Here is a 19,488-nt window from a genome sequence, read left to right on the forward strand (position 1 = left end):
CAAGGTACAATTTTCATAATGAGGAGGAGAGGGTCCTTGGGGGTTTAAGTCCACAGTTCCTTGAAAATAGCAACACAGATTGATGATGAAGAAGACATAGATCTGGGCATAGAATATAAAAATTGAGACTTCATGTTGCAACTTTCAAAACACCAGGTAGACCGCATTTGGAGTATTGTGTTCATTGGGTGATGCGTTGGAGTGAAAAGATTCATTAGGAAATTGCTTGGATGCAAGGACAATTTATGGACTGGGTTTGTTTCACACTGGAGTGCTGAAGGGTGACCAGATGGATATAAAATTCTAAGAGGAATAGATAGGATAGGTAGTCAGAATCTTTTGGCCAATATAAGGTATATTTGAGATGAGAGGAAGGAAAAGTTTATTTAACATTTTTACAAGCATAAAATACACAGATTAAAAAAAAAACCCTTCTAAATTACCACCCTCCAACCCACTATCCCACCCCTTACTATCCCAACCCCGCCCCCGATCTTAATATACACAAAGAAAAGTATTAAGACAAACAAATAAATTGGGTTAGATTACAATACGTCATTTCAACAATTCAAACAAAAATATTTTTAAAAATTACACATCTAAATTCATACATTTCAAATATGGAGTCCACATTTTTTTAAAAAAGTAATTTTTTCTCAAATTATATGTAATTTTCTCTAAGCGTAAACATGATTGAATTTCATTATGCCACTTCTGTATACTCAACCCTGCATCATTTTTCCAAGTTATCGCTATATACCTCCTAGCTACTGCCAAAATCAACCGAATAAATGCAATCCAAGATTTATCCAAACGTACACAACCATGGATCCACATATAAATCTATTTGAAATAAATCTCGCAAAAATGTTAATGTTTTCCCAAAAAGATTTAATCTTTGTACAATTCCACACAGAATGTACAAAAGTACCTATCTGATCTCCACACTGAAAACATAAATCAGAATTTCTAAAGCCAAACCTCTTTAACTTTTCAGGAGTTAAATATAACTGATGTAAAAAAAAATTATAATTGACTAAACTATAATGCACATCGACTAATTTTGTAACACTACATAAACATGTCAGACCATACTTCCTCAGAAATAAAAGTTGATATCTCCTGTTCCCATTTATCTCTTATTCACGATACACCTACCCTCTTCATTTTTGACTGTAACATCGAATACATTTCAGAAACAAACTCTTTTCTTTATACACAAGCAATATTTCGAACTTCGATTGTATTGGTAATATCATTTCTCGACCAAAACTATTCATTAAAAATTCACGTACTTGATAATAAGCAAACAATGTATTTTATGATAACCCAAACTTCTCCCTAAGCCTATCAAATGAAAGAAATGAACCTGCCTCAAAACAATCTTCAATTGATACCAAATCCTTTAAATCCAATTCCTTCAAATAAGGATTATGCATTGAAAAAGGAATCAACCGATTTTGATATAATGGTTCGAAAGAAGTATGTTCAATTAAAACTCCATTATATCAGAGGAACCATGTTGAGGAACTTTGGGGGGCATCCGAGGCACTCTAGTATTTGCCAAAGCCCTTTCCTACTCACGGTGTCGAAGGCTTTGGTGAGGTCAACAAAGGTGATGTAGAGTCCTTTCTTTTGTTCTCTGCACTTTTCTTGGAGCTGTCTGAGGGCAAAGACCATGTCAGTAGTTCCTCTGTTTGCGCGAAAGCCGCACTGTGATTCTGGGAGAACATTCTCGGTGACACTAGGTATTATTCTATTTAGGAGAATCCTAGCGAAGATTTTGCCTGCAATGGAGAGCAGCGTGATTCCCCTGTAGTTTGAGCAGTCTGATTTCTTGCCTTTGTTTTTGTACAGGGTGATGATGATGGCATCATGAAGGTCCTGAGGCAGTTTTCCTTGGTCCCAGCAGAGCTTGAAAAACTCAGGCAGTTTGGCATGCAGAGTTTTGCCGCCAGCCTTCCAGACCTCTGGGGGGGATTCCATCCATACCTGCTGCTTTGCCACTTTTCAGTTGTTCAATTGCCTTATATGTCTCTTCCCGGTTGAGGACCTCATCCAACTCTAGCCTTAGGGGCTGTTGAGGGAGCTGGAGCAGGGTGGAATCTTGGACTGAGCGGTTGGCACTGAAAAGAGATTGGAAGTGTTCTGACCATCGGTTGAGGATGGAGATCTTGTCGCCGAGGAGGACTTTGCCGTCTGAGCTGCGCAGCGGGCTTTGGACTTGGGGTGAGGGGCTGGACACAGCCTTTAGAGCCTCGTAAAAACCCCTGAAGTTGCCAATGTCCGCGCTGAGCTGGGTTCGTTTGGCGAGGCTAGTCCACCACTCATTTTCGATCTCCTGGAGTTTGCGCTGAAGATGGCTGCATGCGCGACGGAAGGCTTGTTTCTTCTCTGGCCAGGACGGCTTTGTAAGGTGAGCATGGTGGGCAGCTTGCTTCTTTACCAGCAGCTCCTGGATTTCCTGGCTGTTTTCGTCGAACCAGTCCTTGTTTTTCCTGGAGGAGAAGTCCAGTACCTCTTCAGTGGATTGCAGTATGGTAGTCTTCAGCTGATCCCAGAAGGTTTCAGGGGACGAGTCCGTGAGGCGGATTGCATCCTCGAGCTTTGCTTTGAGGTTTGCCTGTAAGTTTCCTCTCACTTCGTCTGACTGCAGGTTTCCAACATTGAACCTCTTTCTGGGGGCTTTACTGTTCCTGGACTTTGGCTTGAAGTGAAGGTTGAGCTTGCAGTGAACCAGCCGGTGGTCAGTGTGGCATTCTGCACGAAAACCAACAAGGTCGGGTCAGATACAGCAATGAGCTCTCTGAACCCTTCTCCATTAACAATGGCGTGAAGCAAGGCTGTGTTCTCGCACCAACCCTCTTTTCAATCTTCTTCAGCATGATGCCATGAAAGACCTCAAAAATGAAGACGCTGTTTACATCCGGTACTGCACGGATGGCAGTCTCTTCAATCTGAGGCACCTGCAAGCTCGCACCAAGACACAAGAGCAACTTGTCCGTGAACTACTCTTTGCAGACGATGCTGCTTTAGTTGCCCATTCAGATCCAGCTCTTCAGCGCTTGACGTCCTGTTTTGCGGAAACTGCCAAAATGTTTGGCCTGAAAGTCAGCCTGAAGAAAACTGAGGTCCTCCATCAGCCAGCTCCCCACCATGACTACCAGCCCCCCCACATCTCCATCGGGCACACAAAACTCAAAACGGTCAACCAGTTTACCTATCTCGGCTGCACCATTTCATCGGATGCAAGGATCGACAACGAGATAGACAACAGACTCGCCAAGGCAAATAGCGCCTTTGGAAGACTACACAAGAGTCTGGAAAAACAACCAACTGAAAAACCTCACAAAGATTAGCGTATACAGAGCCGTTGTCATACCCACACTCCTGTTCGGCTCCGAATCATGGGTTCTCTACCGGCATCACCTACGGCTCCTAGAACGCTTCCACCAGCGTTGTCTCTGCTCCATCCTCAACATTCATTGGAGCGACTTCATCACCAACATCGAAGTACTCAAGATGGCAGAGGCCGACAGCATCGAATCCACGCTGCTGAAGATCCAACTGCGCTGGGTAGGTCACGTCTCCAGAATGGTGGACCATCGCCTTCCCAAGATCGTGTTCTATGGCAAGCTCTCCACTGGCCACCGTGACAGAGGTGCACCAAAGAAGTACAAGGACTGCCTAAAGAAATCTCTTGGTGCCTGCCACATTGACCACCGCTAGTGGGCTGATAGCGCCTCAAACCGTGCATCTTGGCGCCTCACAGTTCGGCGGGCAGCAACCTCCTTTGAAGAAAACCGCAGAACCCACCTCACTGACAAAAGACAAAGGAGGAAAAACCCAACACCCAACCCCAATCAACCAATTTTGCCCTGCAACCGTGTCTGCCTGTCCCACATCGGACTTGTCAGCCACAAACGAGCCTGCAGCTGACGTGGACATTACCCCTCCATAAATCTTCGTCCGCGAAGCCAAGCCAAAGATATCAGAGGAAGGAATTTTAAAGGAGACTTGAGAGGGAAGCTCTGTTTTTACTCAGAGTGGTTGATATCTGGAACTCACCGTGAGAAGAGGTTGTGAGGTCAGGTGCATTATTATGATTGTGAGATATTTAGAGAGACATTTAAAAGGATAAGGCGCAGAAGGATACAGAGCAAATGAAAGCAAGGGGAATTATGTAATGGCAGCAGGTCGATGTGAACATGGTGGACTGAAGGGGCCCATGACCATGATTCTATGATTTGGCACCTGAATGCCGGCAGTGGGTAGGAGAATCAAAAACCTGTCACAGTTGTCATTCTGGGATTTGTTTTTTAAATCTTCTGCTGTATTTCTATTCTTTTGACTATTTCCTGCAATTGTTATTGGTTTCAAACTGTTATTGGTGTACTTCTGATGACACACTGGGATTGATGAATTAAAGGTCACTAGAATGGATGAATTTTTGCTTTCTTTCTCCTTTTGTCAGTGGTCAAATTATTTTGCAAGGGAAGATCAGTGTGCAAAACTGGTATCTTATTTACCTGGTAACTGATTTGTTTCTGATTATATGCATTTAAAATTGCAGGGCCGAGAAGAAGAGAGTGATCAGATGAGGGAGAAGTTCGCTGTGCCAGAAAGTGACCATTTGACGTACCTTAATGTTTACCTGCAGTGGAAGAATAACAATTATTCTACCATCTGGTCTAATGAACACTTTATTCATGCCAAGGCTATGAGGAAGGTAATGTCACAATTAATTCTCTGCATGTTAAGTTTCATACATTTTAATGGATTTTGGATTTAATTCCTTGTGGTTACAAAAACTGGTAGGGCCCTACAAATTGAGCTGTGAAAATTGCACATTCTACACTATTAAACCTCAAATGAGTGAAGCAACCCTTCTTGCCAGTTGTATTGATAACCATTCCTCAGTCTTTGTACTCAGAAATGATGGCTGATGACCGCACTGTTATTAGCAATTTAATTTTAGAAAAATAATTTGTTTTCCAACCCATCTTTTCAGAAACAAATATCCCTACTAAATTATATCATTTTCATCATATTTGGATGTCTCGATAGCAAATATCCTGCTTTATTTACAGTTCATTCTGCAAGTTCAGCAGTATAGCCGAATTGCTGCCCCATGACTCCAGTGACCTTAAATGCTCTCTTTGTGGGGTTTGCATGTGCTTCATATAACCTTACGATTTTCTTCCCCTACATAATCTGGTTTCCTGAGCATGCTGGTCAGTAAAATAATTAGTAGTCACAGTAAATTGCCTCGAATCTAATGATCAGTGGTAGAATGTGAGGTCGTAGAGTGGATCACAGAGTTAGGATTGCCCTGAACCAACATGGCCTCCATTTCTTAAATATGGAAGAAATTGGGTAGTATGGAGTACGCAGGCAAATTCTGTACACAAAGTCTATTCTGTTTTATTGCTCCTTACCTATTTTGAAGCTAAAATTTCCCATTATCATTGCAATATTTTATCTTTCAGAGCAGTGCTCCTTAAACTACATATTCATTGATTTTTGTTATATAATTGAATTGAGGTCTATCGTTTTTGTTTCTTAGCCTCTTTGTTGATGATCTTGCCTTTGTAGTGCCATGATTATTTACTTTATTAATACAGACCATCATTTAATATTTCAACTATTCTTGACAAATACGCTATCCTGATCAATTTAGCTCTCAAACTTGTCCAGATTGCTTTGATGTGATTTCTAAATTGCTTATTTATAAATATCTTGGCATAGATCAATGGGATTAAATTTTATTTGATGAACCCATTTCCTTCTCTAAGTTCTTCTCTAGCAGTTAGCTTAACGCTGTAACAGCACCAATGATCCAGTGCTGTCTGTAAGGAATATATGTTCTCCCTGTGTCTGTGTGGGCTTCATCCTAGTGTTCTGCTTTCCTGCCACCCACACTGTTTAAGGATTAATTGGTGCATTTGGGCAGTATGGCCTCGTGGGTCGGAAAGACCTATTACTGTACGGTAACTCTAAATTTAAAAAAAAAAGTTTGTTGTTTTATTGGCACTATTGGTTCTCATTCATTGTCAACATTATTTTGTTATGGACAATATTTTATTTCAATGGGCAAAAAGGCAGTTTTCCAAAGTTTGAAGAAACAAGTCCTTGGACATTTTATTTAGGAAAAAAACAAATGGAAAGTGTTTAATTATTTCAGCTCTTGCAGTTCTTTAATTTGAACAAACTTTGAAATAAAGAATTTTAAATGGTTGTTAAAAAAATCTTTTTTCCTGTTTTGGACATGTGAATTGAAAGCTCATAAATTTTTTGAAAGAGTAATAGTTCTGAGCTGTGCAGACAAGTGCAAGTTTACACACTTATAAATTCGCTGGGGGTGTGGCAAGATGGCGTAGAGAGCAAACGTGCGATCCCACCCCTCCTCAGCCAGTTTTTTAAGCACCCGTCTTTAAAGTTTATCTAAATGAATAAAAGTTGTATCTTTATTTTTGGGAACATTAGTGGGTCACAATGGTGACTAATGTTTAAAAAAAAAAGAAAAAAAAAAGCTAAATTACAGAAGAAATTATCTTTTAAAAGTGCTGAAGAATTTAGGCCTACCTGTCCAGCTGAAGCCATGGAATTGTCATTTGGAACCTCCAAAGCACAGGGAACTCCTGCCAGTCTGAGTATTACACTGTCGCTGACCTTGTCTCCACAAAATGGCACCGGCATGTTGACGAGCTCGGCCGGAGTTGATTCACGCGTTCGCGATGTCAGACGCGCGGGCTATCTAACTGAGAGAAGAGCCCTTGAGCCCGGGCTGCTGTTGGGTAAGCTGGGGACGCGCAGAATGGCATTGGAAGCTGCCTCTGCGCTATCCCTGGCCTTGCCAGGCATGTGCGGTCCCTCAAGGATCCGTGAATTACTGTACCGCGTGTGGGCTGTGGGGGGGCACGAGTGATGGCGTCCCAACGTGGTCGGGATACCGCCGTCAAGTGTGCAGACCCGCAGCCACACCGGGAAGGGCCCCGACAACGTTGGAAGAAGAGGAAAACTTACCTTTAACAAGCAATTCACAGGAACAATTAGAGGTGGAGTCTAAAGGTAGGCCTCAAGATGTAGAACTGGAACTTAGAATAGAATCTGTTTGTACAGTCTTGGAAGGGATTGCCTATCATATGGACAATATGTCTAAACAAATGACTCAAGGATATTTGGATGTGACAACTAAAATATCTAATATGTCTGAAGATATATCTACAGTTAAGAGGGATGTCAGTAAATGTATTAAATCAGTGGATATAGTGCAAGAAAATTTTTTAAAAATTGAAACCACTTTTTCTGAATGTAAAATTCAAGTTGTACGTAATAAGGAAAAAGTAGCGAAAGTGGAAGATTCGTTTGTGGATTGGGAAATCCAGAAGAAAGACTTACTGAAAAAAATCGATTAATTGGAAAATCAAAGTCGGAGAAACAATGTGAAAATTGTGGGTCTTCCAGAAGACATTGAAGGGTCTGATCCAATAAAAATTTTCAAGAGTTGGATTCCTGAAGTGTTGGGCAAAGAGTTTTTTTCGGGAGGCTTAGTATTGGAGAGGGCACATAGAGCGTTACGAAAGAAATCGTTACCAAGACAACCACCACGAGCAGTCTTAGTTCGGTGCCTGATCTATCAAGACAGAGAAATGATAATACGGTTGGGGGTACAAAAGGCATGACAAAGTCAATCTCTAATGATGATTCAAAATAACAGTATTATTTTACACAAATTTGAGTCAAGAAATTATTAGGCTACGATGGGATGGTTATAAATTTCCCTTTCGATATCCTGCTGTGTTCAAAATCTTTTATGGTAACTTTCAATCTCAATTTTTTGAGAATGACCAAGATGCATTAATTTTTGCTAAGTCTTATTGACATTGAAGGTCCGGAACAATCATTGGGAATGGAGTCATTGGGTTGAATATACTTACAGTACTGGATTGTATTAATGTGAATGATGTATTTCTGGCTGGGGGGGTGGATAGCACTGAAATCTTTGATAGTCATCTGCCACTAGTGGGGTTTACCACACCTAGTTTTTTTAGTGTGTTACTACCTTTGGGTAGTGTTTTTTTTTGGGGGGGGGAATAATTAAAAAAATTTTTATATATACTTTTAAAAAAATATTTAGGGGAGGGAGAGAGGTTTTAATTTACTAGAAGGGGAGCGATATTTTGTAGTTAAGTGATTATATTGTTAGTTTGTAAGGATGTCTAATTTGAAATTTGCAACTTTCAATGTTCAGGGGTTAAATAATCCGATTAAGCGAAAGCGAGTTTTGGCTTATTAAGAAAATGAAAATTGATATTGCCTTTTTACAAGAAACACATTTGACTGAAAAAGAACATTTGAAATTGAAGAGAGATTGGATTGGGCATGTTTTTTTTCTTCATTTAATTCTAAGGCAAGGGGTGTAGCAATTTTAATAAGAATTTGTCTTTTGAGTTGCAAACTATGGAAGGGAATGCTGGAAGGGTTTTAAAAATGAATTGTAAAATTTTCACTGAATCTTGGACTTTGCTTAATGTTTATGCACCTAATGTGGACGATGAGTGTTTTATTTTGGATGCTTTTTTGTTATTAAATCAAGCTAATGAAAATATTTTAGTTGGGGGAGATTTTAATTGTGTCTTGGATTCTTTGTTGGATAGATCCCCCAAAAAATATAAAGAACTCAAAGATGGGGATACAAATTAGGGCTTTGATGAAGGATTTAAATTTGGTGGATATTAGGAGAAGGGTTAATCCTACAGAGAAGGATTTTTCTTTTTATTCGTCTCGACATGATTCATTTTCTAGAATAGATTTTTTTTTTAGTATCGGCACATTTACAAGGAAGGGTATTACAGGCAGAATATAAAACAGGGTTATATCAGATCATTCTTTATTATTTTTATGTAAGTTGTGCGTTCATCTTATAGATGTAGATTTAACATAATGTTGTTGAGAAAACCAGAGTTCGTTATTTTTGTTAAAGAACAGATTACTTTTTTTTGTCTGAAAATGTTAATTCAGTAAAAAGTCGTTTTGTGTTATGGGATGCGTTAAAAGCTTATTTAAGAGGACAGATTATTAATTATACTACTAAAGTTAAGAAGCAGTATATGGCAGAAAGCTTTGAATTAGAAAAGCAAATTGATGAATTGGAGAAGAAATTTCAGAAGGAAGTGACAGAAGATTAAAAAAAAGTGGCTTTGACTAAACTGAAATTGCATTATAATACGTTGCAGACTTATCAATTTGAATGTTTAATTAATCAATCTAAGCAGCATTATTATGAGTTGGGTGAGAGGGCACATAAGGTACTTGCATGGCAGTTAAAGAAGGAACAGGTTTCATGGATTATTAATGATGTAAAAAAGAATTCAACAGTTACCTATAAACCTCGAAATTAATGACCAGTTTTATTCATTTTATAAAAATTTATATAGTTCTGAAGGGAAACAGGATAGTGGTTCTATTGATTCTTATTTATCTAAGTTAACGTTATCAGCATTAGAAGAGGAGGATGTTATGAATCTGGAAGTTCCATTTACAGGATTAGAGATTAAGGCGGCTATGTTGGAAATGCCCAATGGGAAGTCACCAGGCGATGATGGGTTTTCGGTGGAATTTTATAAAACTTTTTATGAAGATTTATCTTCGGTGTTTGGGGAGGTATTACAATAAGTGACTGAACAGTATGAGTTACCAGAATCTTGCTCTAGTGGTTTAATTACTTAATCCAGAAAAAAGATGGAGACCTGTTGAAAGTGTCTTCGTATAGACCTATTTCTTTATTGAATGTTGATTATAAAATAATAGCAAACGTGTTAGCAAATAGACTTGCTAAGTATTTACCTAAATTGATACACATTGATCAAACAGGTTTTATTAAAAATAGAAATGCTTCAGATAATATTCTTCCATTGATTAGTTTTGTCAATGCATATCGACGACAGCCCAACCATCCAATGGTGGTTGCGTTTGATGAGGAAAAAGCCTTTGATAGGGTCGAATGAGATGTTTTTAAAAAATATTGGAGAAGTTTAAATTTGGCCCTTTTTTTATTGGTTGGGTTAAAGCTTTATATACGAACCTGATTGCTAGGGTGATGACAAATGGTCAAGTTTCATCATCGTTTAAATTGACGTGTTCAACTCAACAAGGTTGTCCATTGTCACCAGCTCTGTTTGCATTGGCTATTGAATCGTTAGCTCAAACAATAAGGCCGAATGAACAGATAAGAGGGATGAGAGTTGTGGATGAAGAGTATAAGATTAATTTGTTTGCAGATGATGTTTTCATATATTTAACAAACCCAGAACAATCATTGCCACATTTACTGGAATGTTTATTACAATATGGAACATGGTCTGGATATAAAGTTAATGGGGATAAGAGTGAAATTTTACCAGTCAGATTATTGAGAGTATAAAAATATAAAACTGAAATGTTCTGATAAAATTAAATATTTAGGAATAATTGTAAATATTGAGTATCATTCTTTATATAAGTTAAATTATGTTCCATTATTAAAAAAGATTAAAGCAGATTTAATTAAGTGGAAAGATCTTCCGTTAACTTGGTCGAGTTAATTGTATTAAGATGAATATTTTTCTTCGTATTCAATATTTATTTCAATCAATACCGTGTTCTCTTTCATAGAGTTTATTTCAGGAGTTAAATAAAGTTACGAGAGAATTTTTATGGAAAGGTAAACTACCACGGGTAGCATTAAATAAACTTACTTGGAAATATGCATTCGGTGGGCTTCAATTACCTCATTTTCAAAATTATTATGAAGCAGCCCAGTTGAAATTTATTAGTAGATTGATGGATTTGGACCATCCCCTGAGTTGGGCTAAAGTTGAGATGGCCTGTATTTCTGAAGTCGAGGTGTATCAATTTATATTTCGATGGAATGTAAATTTGTTGAGGGAATATAATATGCCGATATTAAAACATCTATTAAAACTATGGATTAAAAAAATAAGATTTTAGGATCAAAAGGTAAATTGTCAATTTTAACTCCATTTATATAATAATCAACTTATTTATTTTTCAATGTTTAATAGTCATTTAAAGAGTTGGGATTCTAAGGGTATAAAAATATTACAGGATTGTTTTGAAGAAGGACAGTTTCTTTCAATCAATTGAAAGAGCGTTTTGATATTGCTGAAAATTCTTTATTTGTTTATTATCAACTTCAATCTTTGGTGAAAAATATGTATGGTAGAGAGATGATTTTACATGTATTGACGGAATTCGAGTCTTTGATTTCTTCTTTACCAAAAAGGGGTTATATTTCTGTTATGTACCAAGTATTACAAGACAATATGGATAAGTCGGAATGGGAAAAGTCTAAGCTTAAATGGGAAAATGATTTAGCTTTTGTTTTTCCTTAAGACTACTGGGCAGATACGTGTCATGATAGTGTTACTAAATTGACGAATGTGCGGTATGGAATGGTTAATTATAATTTTCTACATTAGTTGTATTTAACCCCAGAGAAATTGAAAAAATATAGTTTTAGTATTTAGATTCTTGTTTTAGATGTGTATGTACTGGAACTTTTTTACATGCTTTTTGGTCTTGTGTGCATGTACAACCATTTTGGTATGAAGTTAATTTTGGAAAAATTATATAATTTAAAGTTACCATTAGGTCCATCTATTTTTTTAATGGGTTATATGATTCCTTTAAGGGGATTAGGGTTGGATAAGTTTCAAATTGCATTTATATATTTAGCATTGTCTGTAGCTCAAAAATGTGCAGCAAGTACATGGAAAGATAATATAGCGATTAATATAATGTGATGGCAGAATGAATTGAAAGCTTGTATTGTTATGGAAAAAATTACATATAATGTACATGACAATTATTCTTTTCTTGTTAAGTGGTTACCATATTTGGAATATATGCATTTAGATATATTTTGATTTAATATTTTTAGTTTCTGTTTTTAGCTCTCCTTAAGAGAGCTGGCTGATGGGGGTGGGGTGGGGATTTGATTTTTTTTTTCTTTCAATTTTTTGTTTTTTTACTTTTTAAATTTTTTTAGTATACATTCATATAAAATTTTCTTTATGGAATATATTTTGTATTACTATTAATGATTCCTGAAATAAATAAAGTTTAAAAAAAAACCAAATTCGCTGAGGAACAATTTTGGATTGGACAACTTGTTGATGAGACAAAGAAATGCCAAAAAGCATGACAGGAAATATAAAGAATGTAAGATGGAAATTGTATTGGGTTCAGTGACATGCCATTTTCTTTAATCAAAGGTTCGTGAAGTTCGTTCTCAGTTAAAGGATATAATGGTGCAACAACGTATGAATATTGTAAGCTGTGGTACTGACTGGGACATCATTAGAAAATGTATCTGTGCAGCATACTTTCATCAGGCTGCAAAACTCAAGGTTAGGAAGTCATGCAATTTGATGTATGCTCTTAGTAGTTTTTGATTGATTTTCTCCCCACCTCTCTCCCTTGAGTTCTTTTATTTACATAAATTACTGTATTTGATAGCATATAAGTACCCCCCCCCCCCTATTTCAGTAAGAAATATTAAGATTTTTTTTAGTGTATTTACAGTTAAGCATTTAATGTTATTGAACTATGTAGCTACAGTATAGCAAAAAAATACTTGGACAAAACATGTATCTAGGACAACATAAAAAAAATTGTTTTAATGCTGCTGTAATTTACAAGAGAAAACAAAAGCAGCTTAGCTATAGCAGAAAACATATAAAAACAAACTGCTGCTGTTGGTCACCTGCTGGTCCCGCTGCTCTGCTCTCTCCCGGAGGTCTGCTGTCACTCCCCATGCTAGTCTCACTGCCCCATTCTCTCCCGGGGTGGGGGGGGGGGAAGTGGGACAGTGGGATCAGTGTGGGGGCTGGTGGCGAGCTGTTGGTGGCAGGGTGGTATGATCAGTGTGGGGACGGACAGCAGGCCGCTGGGAGAGAGCGGAGCAGCAGGGCAAGTGTGGGGACTAACCATCAGCCCCGCCACTGATCCCACCACCCTGCTTCCCCCCCCCTCCCCCAACAGCCTACCACCAGCCCCCAACGATAGCTGGCAGTAATGCGAGTGAGCCATGCGAGAACTACGATAACTGTCACTGTTAACTCACCATTATCACTAATTTCAACCGCATATAAGACCCGGGGATATTTTTGGAGGCGTATGATATTAAACATTCAGTGCCTACATTTTTCCATTGGTATTAAAAGCCTTCTTACTTATGTAAACGGTTCACAAAAAACTTTCAAAATAAGTGTATGAGTAGGAATTTCTCTGTGGGTTATATGGAGTGCTTGAATATTCTGTTTGAATTTTTGACATTAAAAGATCATAGATAGGTGGTAAAATTAATTATTTCATTCTTTAATTCATTCCATATTTCATCATTGAAAGACAACTTTATTTCAAATTTTCATTTCATTTCTGTTCTATTATGTTGCTCATTTGTATCATATTCTATGCCAGGTTCCACTGAGCACACTAATTAGTCAAATTCAACAGAATCCATTTCTTAGTCACTTTGTTTTAATTTTTCTATGGCAATGCTCTCTTCATGCTGCACAGTCTGCCACTAAACCCTCCTATTGTAACTACAATAACTATTGTCATAACTCTTTCATGATAAATTAAGATGAGAATTCAATTTGTGAGGGCCATCGCTTTTATTTTCTCTAAAAGAAATGATCAGCTTTTGTTTTTAAAAAAATCTTTTGCAGGGTATAGGAGAGTATGTGAATGTGAGAACTGGAATGCCCTGCCACTTGCATCCAACCAGTTCACTGTTTGGCATGGGGTATACACCAGATTATATTGTGTACCATGAACTGGTGATGACTTCAAAGGTAAGAAACTAGACAGTTGGTCCTGTTGAATAAGAATAACAAATTCTTTTCAAGTGTTGTAAATTATGGACAACATACAGCACAGTTTCAGTGGATGTCGTGGAAATGTGAATTTAATTTGTAGATAATGAATAGGTTTCAATTTGAAGATGTATATATGCTTGTTCATAGACTCTTGAGGGCTACTCTGAAGGTTTGCATGAATGGGCAAATATCAATTGTTATTTGTGTCTGCACTTCTGCATAAAACCCGCAACAAGTTCAGAATTTCCACCCGAGTTCTGAATTTGCAGATGGGTACATGTTTTGGGGCCCTACCCCTAACCTTGACCCTAATGTGTGCTCATGGAGTACAGTGAAGGAATTCAAAGTTTCAGCAATTGCAAAGCGCTTGTGCTGGGAAATCCAGTCAGATGTGCAGGGGCAGGATTTCCATTCATTGGAACGGTGAGTAACAGCTGCAAGTACAAGTTTCAATAAATGTCCATGTTGTTTTGTATTTTACTCATTTATTATTTTAAGTGCATCTAAAATCTTGATGGTCAATTCATTAAAGAAATTATAATTTAAATATTTTCAGTAGTTTTTAATGATGAAATGCTAATTGACATTAAAAGTTGGCTAAGACAGTGATATTTAGCTTAGCAAGCTCTCAGTTTTATTTACCCCTAGTAGTTTTGTGGATGGGACTTATTCTGACAAAATATTTTGGTGATATTTAAACATGCAAGACCCTGCTTCTGCATGAGGTTTTACCATTGAAGAATGGGCCAGCTTGGAGAGGCAGTAAATGTCATAGGATCCACTAAAGAAAATACAGACTGAGCACAGGTAAATTGCAAGTGCAGAAGGCTCAACGCTTGTGGGTAACTGAACCCATGCATTGTAGATTTTGTGATTTACTTATGAAAGTCTGACCTTTTTAAAGAAAATTAACTTTTAATGTATTTTGATGCATGACAGTGCACTCTGAATTTGTACAAAATCTTCAGACACAAGTTGTTTCTCAATCGGGATATAATGAGTGAACACAGTAAATAATTTGAAACATTAAATCTCTATTTTAGCTGAGTATCTGATGCCAGCAATGTACAGAAATGCGGATCATGGTTATTCAAGATTCCTTTATTTTCACGTAATAATACAAAACATGTAATATTACACAAGATTACCTACTGACTGCAGTAAGAAATTCAAAGTCGCCATTAGTGTTGCCCGGCGTTCCTTATAGTAAGAGAGAAAGAGAAAAGAGTCTCTTTCAGAGTCACTGAGTGTCTGTGGATTCATATCCAGTGCTCCAGCAGTCTCTCCAGCCCTACAAACTCCTGTTCTTTTTTTAGGTAATATTTTATTTATCATTTTAAATATATTTAACAATTAACAATCATACCAAATACAAAACATCAGGAGAACCCCCTCCCCTCTATACGTCCGATTAAACAGAGAAAGAATGAAGATAAAGAAACACAAAAAAAGCCTCCTTTTGTCAGTGTGGATGGTAAAACATATGGAGACAGAATTAAAATCTTTGGAGGTCGACCAGTTGGCCAATAGCGATTGTAACCCTATATTGGTGCCACTGAGGTACTCTAAATAAGGCTGCCAGATTTTTAGGAAGGTGTTATAATCCCTTCCTGAGATTGACCTTTTCAAGTGGGATGCAACTATTCATCACCGAAAGCCACCTATCCATTAGTATATTGGAGTCAGACTTCCATGTTACTGCTGTGCACTTCCTGGTGAATTTAATTTGAGAATTAGTGATCACAAACTTCTGTTTGATTCATTGGCAAGCTGAGTTCCAGGTCTAAACCTCCAACATGATCAGGAAGCCTTCAACGCACAAGGCCCTTCAGTAGCCCTTCATGCCCTCAGCGCCTTCTCGAATCCTGGCTCTGATACCTGGTTCCCATGAACCAGTCTCCAGCAAGCTACGTCACTTGCAGCCTTTGTGGGACTTAACTGCTGGTCCACCACTGACACCCTCCTGTAGGGTTGTCCCCTCTGCCTTATCCTCTGACTTGCGCCAGCCCGCTGCTCCCAACAGGTGCTGCCATCTTGGGCACAGACCTCCTTAGTTGCTGGATATTACTTACAAATACCATCAGCTCCTTTAAAAGGCCATTTAAAGCCTGTACGGAACTGCTGGCAATAGGACCCAGAGGTTGAACCCCACAGAGCAGTGCTTTGTCTCTGCTCTTCTGGGACCGCACCAGCGGTATGGGGGCTTTACGAATGAATATAATGGGATAATGTTAACTTAATTTGCTTTCCTAAATGATAAAACCGAAAGACAGTAATCTGTATTTTTTTTTCCAGAAGAATATTCTTGCTGGAAAATATTTGGATTTTGACTTAAATATTTGATTGATTCAATTCTGTTTTCCAGGAATATATGCAGTGTGTTACTGCAGTGGATGGGGAGTGGCTTGCTGAACTTGGGCCAATGTTTTACAGTGTTAAACAAGCTGGTAAAACTCGACAGGTATGGCAGGATAACTTTAGTTTACAGTCACTTTGTAAAAATATAAGATTTTTTCTGCATGGAAAAATAGAAATATTCAAATCTTGCTAATGGTTTATATATATGTATTGGGAGGTGCTGTCATTTGATTACCTACATTAATATAACACATGCCATTTTCACAAAAAATGATTGAAGGACAAAATTACTGCTAAAATGTGCTTGCCAGTATTTTTAAAATGTAAACAGGAAAAAATTGGACCAAGTTAGCAATGAAAAGGTGATCGTGGAGAGGAAAAGGGCAGAGCTCATACATTAAGGCTATGTTTTGCAATTCTCTTCATTCGAGCTGAGTTTGAAACAATGATAAAAGAAGAGACAAAAGTGACATAGGATAAGCTAAATAGAAGGGTAAATAATTCAGCCACAGTGGTGTTGTATCTTGGGGCATTCCAAGCCATCTTCATTATGTGGGTAGTGCCAGAAAAGTGGTGAATTTTAACCTTGCATCCCTGTCTAAAAGAGAAATAAATCTGTCAATTATAATCAATCTAAATTTGAAAAGGCAATCAACACAGAAATTAATTGATATTAGGAAAAATGTGAGATACTGAAAGTCAGCACGATGTAGAAAGACAAATTGTCTTTGACTATCTTGATTGAATTCTCTGAAATTATTAAGCGAATTGGGGAAAGACCTGCATGAGATTTTATAATTGATGCTCTTTTAGACACCTTTTGGCAACATTTTACATAATATTCATTAAAAAGATAGTCAAAGCTTGGAATGAAAAAATGAAGAAGGGACCTGCATATAAATTTTGACTCCTTTTTTGAGAAAAGATTTACTTGGAGCTAGTTGAGTTAAGGTTCATGAGATTCATTCCTAGTTAGGAGGTGTTGTCATATAAGAAAAGCTAGAGTAGAATAGACCTAATTCTAGAGTTTGGAAGGACAAGAGGGATCTGATTGACATGAATAAGATTCTGGGATGCTTGGGAGGATGGATGCTAAGAGATAAACTCCCTTCATCTTGTAGTCCAGAAAGTGGAGAACAATTTGAGTAAAGGGGCTGTCCACTTAAAACTGCCATAAGGGGTATTTTTGACATGTGTAACGAGGAAAGCTTAATAAGGGATCTTGTGGTTAAAGATTGCCTTTGGGGTAGTGACTCCAATGTGATAGAATTCTAAATGTAGTTTGAGGATGAACAGCTTGGCTCCATAAACAGTATACTCAATTTAAATAAGGATATGGCATGAGGAAGTGTGTTGGTACCTGAATCATAAAAAGTTAGCAGGAGGTCTGAGAGGAAAACAGGATTTTGACATTCATTGCAAAGTGGTTGCAGTTGTTTAAAAAATGGTGGCAATGGTACAAGGGTGTTGGTGAGACCTCACCTGGAATATTACATTCCGTCTTGGTCCTGAAAAAGGTAAAATAACATTGGAATCAGAACAAAGGAGATTTGCCAGGCTTATTCCTGGGTTGAGTGGGTTGCCTTACCAAGAGAGACTGAATTGATTGGGCCTGTATTTCTTGGAGTTTAGAATTACCTTATTGAAATATACAAAATCCCAAGGGGACCTGACAAGATAAACGTTGGGATGTTTTCACTTGAGGGACAGTCTTGAACAAGGGGACATAATTACAAGGTAAGGGGCTGTCATTTAAAACTGAAGTGTGCAGACTGTTGCAAATCTTGTGAAGTATCTGCCCCAATGGGTAGAGGAAGCTAGTCATTAGAAGTTTTAATAAGGGAAGGAATTCAATAAGGGCGAATTTTTAGTTACTTAATAAGGAGGGTGGTTATTCTCTCTGTGCAATCCAGGTGAAATGTGCAGATATTGAACAATATGAAATTTATGATCATGGAATGCTGATTCTTTTTGTGTGGGATTTGCTTGAATCTCATATCATGTTACCAACAGCTTTTTGATTGTCCTTTTGTATCAATAGCCACTATGGGATTTAAACAAGAGAGCATGTCCGTATTTTGTAACTGGTACTGAAAGTTCCAACTTGTTTAATGGTAATTGTACTTCCATGGCTTCAGGCCACTAGGTGGTGGTATGGCGAAGCTGTAATTACAGACCATTATTTTCTGGCAGTTTATGGTATAGTTTGACCTGTCCTGTTTGGAGTTTGGTTCCTTTTTTCTGACTTTTTTTCATTGTTTTATTTTAAAATGTATTGATTTGTGTTTACTGATTGTTTTTATTTCTTGTTGCTTCGTCTACCTACAGAGTTCTTTGCATCATTGATTTTCCTTTAATTTCTCCCCCACTACTCTCCCTCAGTCTACACTGACTCCCCATTTAAAAATTCTCATCTGTATCTTCAAGCCAATTGATGACTCATCTGCTCCTGTCTTTGTAATCTTCTACATCCCTGAAATCCATCTGAAGTATCTAAGCTCTTGAATTTGTTTAAAGCACTCATTTAAACTCACCCAGTGTCACTTTTGGTTTGATGATGTCTCCGTAAAGCACTTTTGAAGCATTTTATTTGGATGGCTGGTTTTGCAGTTTCCCCTCTTGTGTCTAACCCTCGTCTGTTTCTGATGCTCTATTCATGGAATCTATTGCAGAACCTGCCACTTCACTAACTTTTTTTTGGAGCATTCCAAAGCTAACTATCACACATCTAATGATTTCTACCATATCTGTTAAGAACCATGTACCAGTATGTAACATCCATTCCCTGGCCTACTTCAGACTTTAAAAAAAATCTCTTATCTCTTGGTACTGACGCCTGCAATATATTGGAATGCTGGCATTTCCATTTTGATGGTGTGGTTCTCTTCTCCTGTACTCTGCCCCAGCTCATTTCCACAAATCATTTATCTTCAGTCTTGTTTCTGTCTCAATATGGAAGGAATGCTGTGAAAGCAGGGTGACAAACAAATAAGCTAATCAGGATAATTTGATGGAAACTGTAGCATGGTTAGGTTACTGATTTGTACATGTCATCACTAAAATGTGTGCGATTATGAAATTGCCCATTATCTTTCTAACTTGTTTTAAGTGTTATAATTATTGGCTCATCGGCAGTGGTAATGTTTGAAAATGGGTTAGGCACGTGTTCATACAAGTACTTCCTTTGCTATGTGTTGTGTTATAAAATTGTTGGTGGGGAAGTTTGGGCCAGAAAATTTGTTGT

General features: G+C 37.8%; 1 protein-coding gene across 2 annotated transcripts in view; it reads left to right on the top strand.

Annotated features, from left to right (window-relative positions):
- dhx38 (DEAH (Asp-Glu-Ala-His) box polypeptide 38) overlaps positions 1 to 19,488 on the top strand; it is a 99,604-nt gene that overhangs the window by 60,258 nt on the left and 19,858 nt on the right. For both annotated transcript variants that reach the window (XM_069901302.1, XM_069901303.1), the window contains exons 22-25: positions 4,574 to 4,729; positions 12,279 to 12,413; positions 13,737 to 13,862; positions 16,252 to 16,347. In XM_069901302.1, coding sequence (XP_069757403.1) covers positions 4,574 to 4,729; positions 12,279 to 12,413; positions 13,737 to 13,862; positions 16,252 to 16,347 — 513 coding nt within the window. The remainder of the gene's footprint in view (positions 1 to 4,573; positions 4,730 to 12,278; positions 12,414 to 13,736; positions 13,863 to 16,251; positions 16,348 to 19,488) is intronic.

The sequence above is a fragment of the Narcine bancroftii genome, chromosome 10 (assembly GCF_036971445.1).
Source record: "Narcine bancroftii isolate sNarBan1 chromosome 10, sNarBan1.hap1, whole genome shotgun sequence".
NCBI lineage: Eukaryota > Metazoa > Chordata > Chondrichthyes > Torpediniformes > Narcinidae > Narcine > Narcine bancroftii.